Below are 14,684 nucleotides of genomic sequence, written 5' to 3'. Positions count from 1 at the left end.
TACTTTTACTGGAGTATTTCCAATTGTCTGTACCTTTACTTCTACTCCACTACACCTCAGAGGCAAATATTGTACTTTTACTCCACCACAATTATTTGACAGCTTTAGTTACTAGATCATTATTACAAAACATACATTAACCACTTCAGCCCTACATATATTTGGTCCGTTTAAAAAATAGCCGATCTACAAGCTCACAATGCATCGTGATGCGACGCATTGTGAGCTTGTACAGTAGATCAGCTATTTTCAAATGATTTTTTTATACATTTTGAACTTGGGACGAAATGGGACATTCTGAACAATGAGTACTTATACTTTTGGTACTTTTAAGTACATTTTGATGCCAATACTTTTGTACTCTTACTCAAGTACATTTAGAATTCCGTATTTCTACCCTGCAGTATTGATACTTTTACTTAAAGTGAAACATGTGAGTACTTTTTCCACACACTGGTTTTCATGTTCATTTCCACCATGCTATTCTCCTTTGCCTTCTTCATACTGTAGGTGAATTGTAACGATGACAAAGGTGTCTTGCTGGGGAGGTGGACGGATGACTATGATGGAGGCGTGAGCCCTCTGTCCTGGAAGGGAAGTGTCGAGATCCTCCAGAACTGGGACAGGAACGCCTGTCAGCCTGTCCGCTTTGGACAATGCTGGGTGTTTGCTGCAGTGGCTTGCTCAGGTACAGTATATACCAAAGAACCCAATGGAACTTTAACCCATTAAGACCGGGAAAGCATCTGTGTAATTTTTTTGATTTCTTTGGCTATTTTTTGGGGGGGGAAAATAGTGAAAATGTGTGCAAATCTTTGAATATATATATACATTTTTAACTCAAATCTTTGCTTCTGGAGGTCCCTGGAACAAAATATTTTCAGATGGGGCCCTGTGGCCAAATACATATCATTTTGGGGGTCCTTGAAACAGTTTGAGAACCACATATGTCCACATAACCACATATAGCCATGTATATATGGCAACATACTTTTTATTTATATATTTTTTTATTTGCACACATTTTCACGACTTCTCAAGCTTGTATATCGGCTATTTGCTATATTAGGCCAAAGAGTTGCGTTCCTGGTGTTAAAGGATTAAACAGACACAAAATATTGTCAAAACAACATTTAGGGCTATGTTTTGCTGATGCAGTATAAGGTTATGAGGGGGCATTTATGTGTTGTTTTGTTGAATCCTATTAGTTTCCAGGGCTCTTGGCATCCCCTGCAGAGTTACCACCAACTACCTGTCAGCCCATGACACCAATAACAACCTGGTGATTGAGCGATACGTCGACGAGGACGGTCAGTCAGCACGGGGAACTAGAGACATGGTCTGGTAAGAGAATGCTAAGGTTTACTTAGTTTCACAACTGCAGTGGTGGAAAGTAATTAGTACATTTACTTAAGTACTGTACTTAAGTACACTTTTGAGGATTTTAAGGTCTACTTTGTTTCACAACTGTGTTGCTATACGAAAATAACAGACTTTCTCGATAGTCTTTTATTTTCAGTGATTATAAAGCGAGTATAAAGAAATGCTGTCCTAATAGACGGTTGTTGCTAGGAGACGGTTTCAATGTTGTATTTGCTAGATAGAAGATAGTTTCTAGGAGACACATGAAGCCCTTGTTAACATCCTGTCAGCTGTTTACGCCACTATAGCAAACTTGGGGGGAGTTAACAGAAGGTTAGCGAAAGAGGAAGGGGCAATAGGTCACCGTCAAGGTTAAGGTGAAAATAACTTTTAAGGCGTAGTATTTACGACTTTACTTGCCGAAACACGTTGTGAAAACACCGAAATACAGGGAGAGGGCAATGTGTTTCTGCAGGTAAACACCACCACACTACTCCAGTGGCTGAGGACTGCTGGTATAGAGGGAAATGATTGATTAACATTTTTTTTGTATTGTTTTGTTATGTAAACACATTGCAAAGTTAGTATGCCTTTAATGGTTATATCTCAGGAAAAGGATGACACAATTATATTAAGTGATGTAAGCTATAGCTGTCTGTGATGATGTCTCACTGCCCCATCAAATGATGTCATGACCTGAAAATTCTGTCTGTAAACGAAATAGCTGAAGAACGGAGGGGCAGATTTTCACAAGACCTAGTGGGAATGACCAGTAGGCACTGCCTTGAAGAGATTATTAACCACCACTTAACCACAACATTTTTCTAAATTATTTTGAAATGAGCAGATCTACTAGCTTTATGGGGGGAATTTCTTAAAAAAAAAGTAGCCTATAATGACATGCATTCCATAAATTCCATAGGGCTACACCACACATGGGCAAATTACATCATCAACTTGCGACGGGCATTGTCCCTATTCAGTGAAGGATGAACTGTTTATAAAATAGATAAATCACTCTCCCCCGAACATGCATACTGAGCGGTACAGACTCTCATATACTGCCATCAGACTGTACAATGCTTAAAGAACTCTCTTTTTGGTCCTGTGTCGGCCCTGGTCTAGTGTGTCTATGTCCATCTGTGTGTTTTGTGTTTCTGTCTGACTCTGTTGATTACTTATTTATTGTTGCACTGTGCTGCTGTAAACGCCACAATTTCCCTTTGGGATTAATGAAGTATATCTCATCTCATCTTAATGGAGCTGGGGAAGAGAATTTGGGCCTCCATATGGGACACGCCCTCCTCGCTGAAGCAGCTGGTGTCTCCGTGTGTGTCAGAGGAGACATGTGGTTGTCTACACACCCTCCCCAAGCCAACAGTGGGTGTTGGCAGTGACGGGACACATGGGTGGAATAGGAAATGATTAAATTGGGGAGAAAATGCGGAAGAATGCAAAATAGGAAATGATTTTGTTTATGAAATCAGTGGCCGTATAAAGTCCGGGTTTAGCTGATGATATTTTGTATTCTATCTTCAGGAACTATCACTGCTGGGTAGAGGGCTGGATGACCAGGCCTGACCTCCAGTCAGGGTTTGATGGCTGGCAGGCCTTTGACCCGACACCACAGGAGAAGAGTGAAGGTAAGCTTCACACTCACAGTGTGTGTCTGTCACAGTCACAGACTTTGCCTGTCTTGTCTAGGTGTTGTATTTCTAGGTTATGTTCATGTTCTAGTTGTTGTGGTTCTATGTTCAGGTCTTCCCCAGGTGTTTCTCATGTGTAATCAGCCCTCATATCTATATCAGTCTTGTTCCCCAGTCAGTCCTTGTTGAGTCATTGTTTGGTGTCACTTCATTAGTTAGTATTCGTGATTTGGTTCTGTTCACCTACTGTTTATTAAAACACCCAACCATGGGTTTTTGATCACTACCAGGCTGTTCTGCTTTTGGGTCCTCACCACACCACCAGTGTGGTGAGGACTATACGATCGTGATAGTATCCAAATTAACCCATTCATTTCTTTAAATTAACCAATTAAGACCTTCTAAATCCTAACAGTTTTCTGAAAAACTTATGTTGCTACTGTATGTCAGTGGTTCTCAATCCTTTTCATGTCAAGGACCCCCAAAATTATATGTATTTGGCTGTGGACCCCCATCTCAAAATATTTTGTTCCAGGGACCTGCAGAAGCAAAGATTTGAGTAAAAAAAAATTCGCTTTATACCTGTATATACAGTTTATTCAAAGATTTTCACACATTTTCACGATGTTTCAAAAATAGCAGATCTACAAGCTAGCTTGTAGATCTGCTATTTATGAATGGCCAAAGTATAAAATAGTGGTTAAAATCTAAAATGACACTGTTTTAATGGATTAAGTATTTTTTGTAGCACTGATGAAGGGAGTTCCATCTTTGATTTTTGTATCTTGCTGTGCATGTACCTCAGGAGTGTACTGCTGTGGGCCCGTACCCCTCAAGGCCATCAAGGAGGGCGAGCTCGTGTTCAAATACGACGCGCCGTTCGTCTACGCCGAAGTCAACGCCGACATCCACACCCTTATGAAGAAGAAGGATGGCAGCACCGAAAAGGTCTCCAACTTCGGTCACACGGTGGGCCAAAAGATCAGCACGAAGAGCGTCGGCAGCGATGCCAGGGAAGACATCACTCACCTCTACAAGTACCCTGAAGGTAAGACACGCAGCGCTGCCGCAGTCTTAATACAGTATAAATAACAACAGCACATGACCCCATGGTTGAATGTCACTTTGACAAATGACATGTTTACCAGTGTTTAATGTCAGAGCAGGAGGAAGGGTCAGATAAGTACATGCTTTCTGAGGAGGCAGTCCTGTAAACAGCCTATGAAGCGAGACACAGAACGCTCTTTATGCTAAACACGCCATCTTCAGACATATTATCTCTGCTGCCGGGCAGAAACCATGTTCAAAATATTAACTTTTCAGGAAATGAAAAAGAAAAACATGTTTTTACTGCCTCATCAAAGTTGGTATGGTGACTTTATACATGGTCAGATATGGTGCTTGAATGTGTCCCTTATATAATCATCACTTTACCCAAATACAACTCAAGTGGAGTTGGGAGGTTTTTGATCATTAATGTGGAGATAGGTTTTTTTTCCCGTCTGACTTCGTCATTCTCATCGATGGAAAAAACATCTATCTCCAAAGTTGGAGTTAGGTAGCCTGGTAAACCCTCCCTCCGGAAATCTCATTTCCATTTGAAATCGCAGAACAATGAGCGACGACGCTGATAGGCTCGCCTTTTTGGCGTACACAGCCAATATTGCAGAATGGGCGTTCATGCCAGACTCACTCCTGAAATCAAATGGAAATGAGATTTACGGAGGGAGGGTTTACCAGGCTAGGAGTTAGGTGGTTTGAACGACGAGTATGAGGATCCAATGGAGTTAGGAGGGGTAGTCAGAAGCGCTTTTTTATGCTTTTTCAATTTAGTAAAACCCACACACAGACGTAAAGGGTGTTCAATAGCACTGATTTATAAAAAATAAATAAAAAACTAGAAAAATGGAGATAGCTGGTTTATGTCTGACAGCAACGATATCCTTCATAGATATTTATGTATGCACATAGCTGCATACTCTCTTCTCTCTCTCTGTGTGTGTGTGTGTGTGTGTGTGTGTGTGTGTGTGTGTGTGTGTGTGTGTGTGTGTGTGTGTGTGTGTGTGTGTGTGTGTGTGTGTGTGTGTGTGTGTGTGTGTGTGTGCGTGTGCACTGTATGTATATATTAGTATATATACAGTACATTACAGTAGTGCAAGCTAAGTTCACCTCCAGACCATCTGCTATATTCACATAGACATAGACATCTTGGCTTGCGGAACTCTTTCAGATACAGCCATTACAAATACAGGAGATCTTTGTTTAGTCCTGTGTGCTACTGATATAAAAAACGTTGTCATATTTTAACCATGTCTCCATATCGGTCCAGTATAAAAATGTTTACTTGCCCTAGTATATCTCAGAGGTGGGTTGTGGCCGGTTCCAACAATGTAGCAATGATTCTGCAAAGATTTCAAGAAATGGAATGCAGACTTTCGCTTCCTGGAACATTATTACACTAGCAGCCACACGGTTGTTTCAAATCTATTAGTTTTGAGCTACTGTATCCACAGCCCAACACAGTGTGAATAGCCAGAAATGATAAAGCGAGTTGTTCCTTTAAACCATTAAGACCGGGAACACATCTGTGTCATTTTAAGATTTCTTTGGCTATTTAAAAATAGCAGATAGTTCAGATAGCTCATAGTGCGGCACAGAGTGGGAAATGTGTGCAAATCTTTGAATATATATTATGTTTTAAAGCAAACATTTTTAACTCTGATCTTTGCTTCTGGGGGTCCCTGGAACAACATATTTTGAGATGTCGGTCCAAAAAATACATATCGTTCTGGGGGTCCTTGACATGGAAAAGTTGGAGCACCACCGATATTTTAGGAAGCATTTTTAAGATATGTATTTGGCTGCGGACCCCATCTCAAAATGTTTTGTTCCAGGGACCCTGTAATGGATATTTTAGAATGCCAACCTGTATATATATATTGTGTATTTGTTGGTTATCTCATTGAAGCAAGGTTTCACATAAATGTGCTAATTCCAACTCGGCTACAGCTGTCAATCTAACAGCTGACCTGTTTCCCCCATGCTACTCTCACTGTGTCAGCTATTTGTATTTGTGTAGCTATGTTTGTGTCTCTCTTATCTTTATGAACATTTAGAATAGCATCTTTGGTACAATGTGGACTATAAAGAACTGTGTGAGATGAGTTGTGGGAGGCTTCTGCCCCGAGGGGCCCAAGGTCTGGCCAGGAGGCCAGAGCTCTGTCTGATCTGTATGCTGTTTGCTCTGCTGAAATCTTCCTAATAAATGATCTAAAACTTCACCCAAATGGAGTATTAATATTTCTATAATAACCCCCAGAAGCAAAGATTTCAGTTACAAATGTTTTCTTTAAAAATATACATATTCAAAGATTTGCACAAACGTTCAAGATTAAAAAAAAATAGCAGATCTATAAGCTCATAGCGTGGCACTCATTGCCACGCTATAAGCTTGTAGATCTGCTATTTTTGAATGACCAAATAAATCTAAAATGACACAAATAGCGTTCCCAGTCTTAATGGGTTAAGTTGTACGATGACAAATGGTCTCATTCAGTTCTTTCTTATGGTCATCCTGTCAGGCTCTGCTGAAGAGAGGGAGGCGTTCAAGAAGGCCGACCACCAGAACAAGCTGCTTCAGCAGCAGCAGGAGGACCAAGGCCTGTACCTCAGCATCAAGGTCACGTCTGACATGAGGAAAGGCTGTGACTTCGACGTGTTTGCTGTGGTTACCAACAACACGTCGAGTGATAAAAAGTGCCGCTTGAAGTTTGGATCCCGAGCGGTTTCCTACAATGGAATTCTGGGAGAGAACTGTGGCTTCAAAGACCTGCTAAATATTGAGCTGTCACCAGGAGGAGGTTGGTCTTGAACGATACAATATTTGCTTCTGAGATGTAGTGGAGTAGAAGTAAAAGTATAGACAATTGGAAAATACTCCATTAAAGTAAAAGTACCTCAACATTGTACTTACAGTAAGTACAGTACTTGAGTAAATGTACTTAGTTACTTTTACACCACTGGTGTGCGTGTGCGTGTGTGTGCGTGTGTAACCCTAACTCACCTACCTCATTGTTTGCATCACACCACAGGGCTTGTTACAGAAACCATATGTCACACATTCCTGCACGGCCGCTATGCCCATAAAGGGCTTCACATTGCATGCCACGACAGAATAGTTGATCTCATATCAAAGGACATTATCCAAACATTTCCCACTGTCGGTGAGAATGAACAAACATTCCTGTGTCAAAGCTTCCGTGTTTCATCTCTGTTCCGATAATCCTGAAATCTTTGCACATCTCTCTGTTTAATACACCACATGGTGTTGGTGTCAGTGAAGGCTCCAAATCAGTTTCTATATCCTTAAACTGGCCTGCACCTTCCACTCTAGCTTAGAGGAAGCTTTTATGACTAAAGTAATTAAATACCAGCTGCTCCTCCATACCAACACAGAGCTGCGTTATACACTGTAGGTGCAATCTACTTGACTTTGACTTTGGCAGCCTAGGACATTGGCTTTCAACCCTTTTCATATCAAGGGTCCATTATTTATTTGGCATTTGAGCCACGGACCACCATTTGATGAGATTTAGCCTCTCAGACCCAAGACTTATATTTTGTTATTGTTGGATACGATTTTGTCCACAATTCCATGCTGTATTGATGTTGGTACCATAGGAGAGATAACAGGCCAAGGTTGATCAAAATAACAATTATATAATGAAGTAATGCAGATGTTTAACAATAATTGAACTCTTGAGAGTGTAAAATGAAACCAAATGACCCGTAATCTATAAGGGTCCATTTGGTTACCAACTCTCCATCATTTAGCTGGGGACCACCTGGAACCCCCTCAAGGACCACCGGTGGTCCCCGGACCACTGGTTGATAACCACTGGCCTAGGACATGTCCACAGGTTGGCAGTAAGAGGCTTCCAACAACTTGGGATGCAGAAAAAAGCAGCCAAATGGCTTGCAAGATTCTGTGCAATCTCTTCTATCATTGGTACCCGCCAAGACGCCGTTAATTGGACCCCTGAGGGGTGTTTCGGGTATTTGTCCAAGATTAGCTGACTGTACTTTTTTACAGCACCTTGTACATATTTGTGTCTTTGTATTGTATCTCTTATGTGGACATAAATACATTATTAAAATGTGTGTGTGCGTGCATGTATGACTTAACGTGTGAGCATGCATGTGTTTGTGTATGCAAGGACTGTATATCTCTCACAGTATTGTATTTACATGTATTATATCTTCACACCTTTCCGTCTGAGTGTTATATACTTAACCCCATGTGCCTCGTTGCAGAGAGGCGTGTTCCACTAAGGCTGAACTATGAGAAGTATGGTGATACCCTCACTGAGGACAACCTGATCCGCCTGGCAGCGCTGCTTATTGACTTAACTACGGGAGAGGCCGCGCTGGCTCTGAGAAATGTCGTGCTGGATAACCCCGAGATTAAAGTCAGGGTGAGTAGACTCTGCCTGCAAGGCACGGACACATGAAAGGAGAGGCTGGTGTAAAACAAACCCAGACTGTTCATCTTGCAATTTTTGGGAGTGTGGGATGAGCTGGCCATTATAAGGAAAAATTGGTTGAATAAGCCGCAATGTTTTTATTGCGCTCAATGTGTGTGCAATGTTATTATTATTGCAGTCAATGTTTCATCAGGAGATTTCCAAATTCCTGATGAAGATCTGTTGATTGAAATATTGAGCGCAATAAAAACAGTGGCGCTCATTCAACCAGTGATCAGACTTCATTTTTCTTTATGATGAACTGTTGTTTTCCTGCACCTGGTCACTCAAGTGGATGTGCGTGCACCTTTTCATGAGCTTTTTCCTGAGATATGACCGTTAAAGTTAACCACTTAAGCCCTATATACAGTACTGTATTTGTTATAGCGAAAATAGCCAATCTACAAGTATGTACAAGCTCACAATGTGTGGCATCGTGACAGCTAACATATAGAATGGGTTTACGTTTTTTTAGATTCTGGGGGAACCAAAGCGGAACCGAAAGCTGGCTGCAGAACTCACTGTGCAGAACCCCCTGCCAAAATCTTTGGAGAACTGTTGCTTCAGCATCGAAGGAGCCAACCTCACTGGAGGACATGTGATCACTGAGAGGTACTGTATGCTGCTTCATTATCCAACTACTGTAAGATAAGATAAGATAAGATAAGATGACACAAGACAAGACTCGACACGACCCAACACTACATCGAGACTACAGGCCATTCATATGAACTTTCACTTCCTATATAGCCTCAATTTACAATTGTCAATCAGTCATGATTGATTGAATACTTTATTAACAGTTTGCAAAAAAAGCACAGAAAGTACAGTTTAATACAAATACAATGCTAGAAGGATTGAACCCAAGAAAGCACTATGGCTTGTTTCCATTGGGGTCCTGTGTATTCAATTCATTGAAACATTTAGTGACAGACAAATATACAATACTATGCAAAAACATCATATAAACAAGTTTTATATGATGTTTATACTTTGTAGGTTGTAGATTGGGTATTTTTTATAAGGTTCCCCCAGAATAAGTTTGCAGGGGTTCAATTGGTTAATTTAAGGAGAATCAAATACTTCCCGTATATGTATATTTGTTTGTAAAAATTAATACTAAATGTTACTGTTACTGATTGTGAGAAAGAAGGAGGAGGTCCGCACACTGTTTAAAGCTCCAAGAAACTCTTTTTATAATGCACCATTAGTCAATGTTTGTGTATATATATGATGTTTTTGTCTGTCATTGTAATATAAATTTTGCCTGATGAAGACCTAAGGGTCGAAACGTTGCATTATAAAAAGAGTTTCTTGGAGCTTTAAACAGTGTGCGGACCTCCTCCTTCTTTCTCTTGATTCCTCCTTGATGTCCAGCACCTGGCCTAAATACGGGCGTGGGATGTGCACACAACCTTCTCTTTGAACTGTTACTGATTGTTACATTTGATATAGCCTATATTTTGGAGGTACTTACAGTACACATTCAGTCTATCCACTATTGCCCCCCAAAGTACTCTCTCAGTCTCAGTTGTATTACAGCAGCAGGATTTATTTTATTATTAAAGCGCTTCGTCTCCATTTCGGGGAACAGTTAATCTGTGCTCGACCTCATGGTCTTTTAACGGAATCCGTGAACGCACATTCATCCTGGCTTGACCATACTGGCTCGACAAAGTCGCTCCTTCTCAGCCTGGCTTGGCGTTGGTGGAACGAAATAAACCAGGCTGTACTGAGCAGACTTGTCAAACCTGGATTTGGCTTTACATCCAGGATGATTTAATTCTGCCTCTGTGAAACGGGCCCCTCGTCATGGCAGTTACCTTATTTTTTTAGTTTATTACTCTGTTTTTGAAGCTTTACCTGGTGGGTTTTGAGATCCTTGTTGAAGCATTTGGCGAGCTTAGACTTACATTTCGGAGCTTCAGAGCATTTTTTGTCTCTGACTTTCATAGCAATCAACAATGAGTCCTGACCACATGATGTTCTGGTCTTATAATAATGATAATAATAATAATAATACGATTTATATAGCGCTTTTCTAGGTACTCAAAGTCGCTTTACAGAAACAAAATAAAACATTTTTTTGGGGGAAAAACTAGTTAAAAAGGTTTAAAAAAAACTATAAAAGGGTCTTGCAACTGTTGTCAAAAGCAAGGCCATTGCATGATTCAGGTTCATATGACATCATTATGTCTGTCCACCCTTCTGGCTCTGGGAGGGTTATTGTCATGTTCCTTTGAGCTGAAAGCAAATTGCATCCGTGCACACTTTAAATAAAATACACAAGACAGCTTTTTGCAGATTGTTTATTTCTCAAACCATTCTAGTGATATCATACGATTTTAGCCACATCAGATACAACAGCATTGACAACACACAGAAATGTGTGTGGAGAGGAATCAATTGGCATAATGGAGAAAAAAATACTTTGTATGTAATTGAGCTGCAAAAAAACTGATGTTGATCAGAATATCAACTATGAATAAATAACTCTCTTACGTTCTGTTATCCTTAACAGACATCTGTCACGTTTCTTCACTGTACACCATAGTAGACCATGTGCAATGTGCCAGAGCCAGTAATCCGAAAGAGCAGACAGTGCCAGAGTCAAAGCGAATAAAAGCAGGACTCAGTAATACCAAAGAACAGGACAGAAAGTGTAGTTTATTACGTTCCCTATTGGTAGTTGATCCTGATGGCTACTAGCACAAAGGACTGATCAAGTCGCTTGGTGGTGTGCCGAGGAGGAATTAGTCTGTGGCTGAAAGTACTCCTTATCCTAGCTCACTCCTCATGGAGGGGATGGGAGGGGTTCTGCAGGATAGCGGCCAGATTTCCTCCTCATCCTCCCCTCTGCAACCACCTCCAGATTGTCCAGTTTAAGTCCAACTACTGAGCTAGCCTTCCTCACCAGCTTGTTCATTTTGTTAGTTTGCCTTGCATTGACGTTACTCCCCCAACATACCATGGCAGCCTTCCTGTAGAGAAGTGGTTCTCAACCTTTCCAGGCCGTGACCCCCCAAAATAATCATATTTGAACTGGGGACCCCCCTACCCTGACAAGCACTTGGAATGTAGGAGTTGAGGTATTATTTTGTTTGACTCGGTTCCACAGATACAAATTGTGAAAAGAGCAGATCTATAAGCTCACAATGCCTCGCAATGCGAGGGGTTGTGAGCTTGTAGATCTGCTATTTTCACAATTTTTGCCTCTTTCTTATATTATTTGACTATTTGGCCAATGTTTTTGACCAATGTTACTTTTTTTTTTTAGATGTAAAAGTCCTTAAATGGTCACTTCTCTGTCATGTGGAGACTCCCCTGGGGGTCCCGACCCACAGGTTGAGAACCACTGCTGTAGAGGGCCTCAGAGTGGTCAGTTGTCAATCCAGGCTAGTTTGTGGTTGTTCATGAGCATCTCATCCCCTTAGTAATGGGAGTTTGCGGTCTCTTCTTGCTCTGCCAGTAGCAGTGTACTCCATCCCATGTTGATTATAAAAACACATACATATATATATATATATATATATATATATATATACATTATAAAGCCTGAAAAAATTGTCAACACATCTTGTTTTTATAAGATAAGTAGCACTTGCCTTGACAAGCCAGCACACTACAGTAAATCTGTCAAGTTAACTGGGCTTCCAAAAACAGACATCACCATTAGATTTGTGAAGTAACAATTGACCTAAGGAAGTAACTGAAGGTTTTGCCAGGTCAAAGACATTACTTAATGTTAAGAGAAAAGTAATGTCTAAAATGTTCTGCTTGGTGATTTGTTGGCCTGGCCTGCATGACGCTTTCAGATGCTTGACTGGACATTATGTAATGCAGCTGAGACAAATAAAGCCTAAAGGCATGGAAATAAAAAATGGCTTTAAAAAAGCCGAGCTTTGGACTGAAAGCATTGCTTTGAATAACTAATGCTGGCTTGTTATTTATGAATGCAAATTTGTCCCGCTGCATGATCCACCAAGATAACATTTTTTTTAAATGTCTCTCCAATTTCATGGCAGTAGCAAAGTGAGGAAATACTTTGATCTGCTGAAATGACCAATCCAGGGATTGCAGGGGCGTCAATTGGGTATGGCAGGCTATTGCAGCTGCCATACCCTGGCTCCAGGGAAGAAAAAAAAAAGAAGTACTTTTTTGATAATAAATCGGGAAAATCAGGCAAAAATAAGAATTAAATAACATAACCCTAACCTAACCCGAATCCTAACCCTAAAACCGAAATAAAGTAACCAAAAACTGGAAAAAAACGAACCCAACCCGCCCAGAACCGCACAAAAATTCGCGTGCATCGCGTGCATGCTGCCATACCTTAGCTTTTGCTGAACTGACGCCACTGAGGGATTGCCATGAAAGCGCCTTTACTTTATTATATACTATCTCTGACTGAAGGCTTAAAAATGTGCAGGAAAACCCATCCTCTCCTCTTCTACTCTGCACTGGATTCTTACTGTTTATATATACTGCTGGACCCTGATCTCCATACATAGTCATAACTGCCATCTACCCATAATTAAACAGTAATTGATAGTATAAACAATTGAAGAGTGATTGAGGTCTTTAAGTCGGTGTCTCACTAATGTAACATTTAAATGTTTACCTTCAGGCTGTCTTCCACGGTGGGGCCGGGAGAAGACGCCAAGATCAAAATCTACTTCACACCCACACACTCAGGTCTCAGGAAACTTGTGGTGGATTTTGATAGCAACAACCTGTGCCATGTCAAGGGCTACAAAAATGTCATTATTGGCAAGTAGGCTTGCAGTCGAAATCCGGCTGTCGCCAACATTACACTTACATTCACATTATGCATAATAGCAGTTGCAATAACAATGAATCCTCATTATAGTTGGTGCTGATTGATATGTTTATATTTTAGGTGAATGAAACTTAGCATATTTTTTCACAATCATTTTCATATGCAAGAAAAATATCTATAGACATTTTCACCACCAACTTGTTTAGTATTATCAGAGACAGAAGTATTTTAATGTGACCTGAGCAAGTGGTTACAAAGGTTAACCAATATGCATGGAATGCTTTAAGACACATTTTGATAAAGGCTATATTGTTGCTCTTTGAAATAACAAATAGTAAAGTACTATGTACTATTTTTATACTTTGTTAAAGCCGAAATAAAAATTCAATACAACATTGAACCGTTAGCTACTGTTTTTATGTGGCATACTGTATTAATCTGAGCATTGGATGCAAGCTCCCATTTGTTTACAGTACATGTAACCTTTGCCAACAGTGTAATGTTTTTATCAGTCTTATTTACTTACTGGTCAAAGCATTAGCCTACATTTATGTGCATATATGTATGTCTGTACGTACTGACTTATACTTTATGTTCATACAATGACATAGAATAACGAAGTTAGCATCCAGAATACATTTGTAAATAATTAAATTAAATGAAAATTAATCAATACAAAAATGAGCAATTTGGGAGATAAATGTATTTATTTATGCACATATTTATCTATTTTCAAATTAACCTTCACATTTATTAGATATTTGAGCCTTAGATGTAGCTTTTGGACTCTATATTGCTATAGTAGCCAATTTTTGAAACCCTGAGTGATTGAGGTCATATGGGAGTGAGATTACAGATTCTTTATTTATTGTAGGAATTTGAATGAGGCAAACGGTTGTCAGAGTTTGCAGACTTTTTGGACACGGGTGGGAATATTTTTTTATTTTGTACCGGCACGTGTTTCTCAGTATGTAGTATTTGTATTGCAGCAACAGAACCAATTTTATTGTTTTGTTTGGATATTTGGGTAAAAAAAAGTTAATTTCTATTCCACATCTAAGTTTTGTGTTCCCAGAAGTTTCATGGACTAATGACTTTGACTTGAAGAATATAGTCTTTAGAGACTCACTGAGCCTGGTCAAACCTATGAGAATTGTATGACCCAACATATGAATCCATGTACAAGTACTGTATATCTTATGCAAGTGATGTGTTTCTTGAGGTTGATCACAATACCCCTGATTCCACCCTCTGCCAAAAAACTAATTTGAATATGGAATATCTCCATTTAAGATGATTGTGTGGCGGGGAAATAATGCTAATGAAAGATAACTGCCTCACACTTTAAAGAGAATAACACCTTGTTAAAACATG

At 40.0% G+C, this 14,684-nt stretch overlaps 1 protein-coding gene across 1 annotated transcript in view; it reads left to right on the top strand.

The window, feature by feature from the left end:
* Positions 1-13,685, top strand: part of tgm2b (transglutaminase 2b) — a 30,186-nt gene extending 16,501 nt beyond the window's left edge. Inside the window, exons 6-13 of the mRNA XM_084063081.1 lie at positions 511-688; positions 1,209-1,344; positions 2,902-3,005; positions 3,814-4,056; positions 6,590-6,868; positions 8,322-8,482; positions 9,006-9,142; positions 13,158-13,685. Of these exons, the coding sequence (XP_083919207.1) occupies positions 511-688; positions 1,209-1,344; positions 2,902-3,005; positions 3,814-4,056; positions 6,590-6,868; positions 8,322-8,482; positions 9,006-9,142; positions 13,158-13,308 (1,389 nt within the window). The 3' untranslated portion in view covers positions 13,309-13,685. The remainder of the gene's footprint in view (positions 1-510; positions 689-1,208; positions 1,345-2,901; positions 3,006-3,813; positions 4,057-6,589; positions 6,869-8,321; positions 8,483-9,005; positions 9,143-13,157) is intronic.
* The last annotated feature ends 999 nt before the right edge of the window (positions 13,686-14,684 follow it).

The sequence above is a fragment of the Gymnoscopelus microlampas genome (genome assembly GCF_963454915.1).
Source record: "Gymnoscopelus microlampas genome assembly, chromosome: 7".
In the NCBI taxonomy this organism is placed as follows: Eukaryota; Metazoa; Chordata; class Actinopteri; order Myctophiformes; family Myctophidae; genus Gymnoscopelus; species Gymnoscopelus microlampas.
The sequence above is the reverse complement of the archived record's forward strand: the minus strand, read 5'-3'. Positions and strand labels throughout refer to the sequence as shown.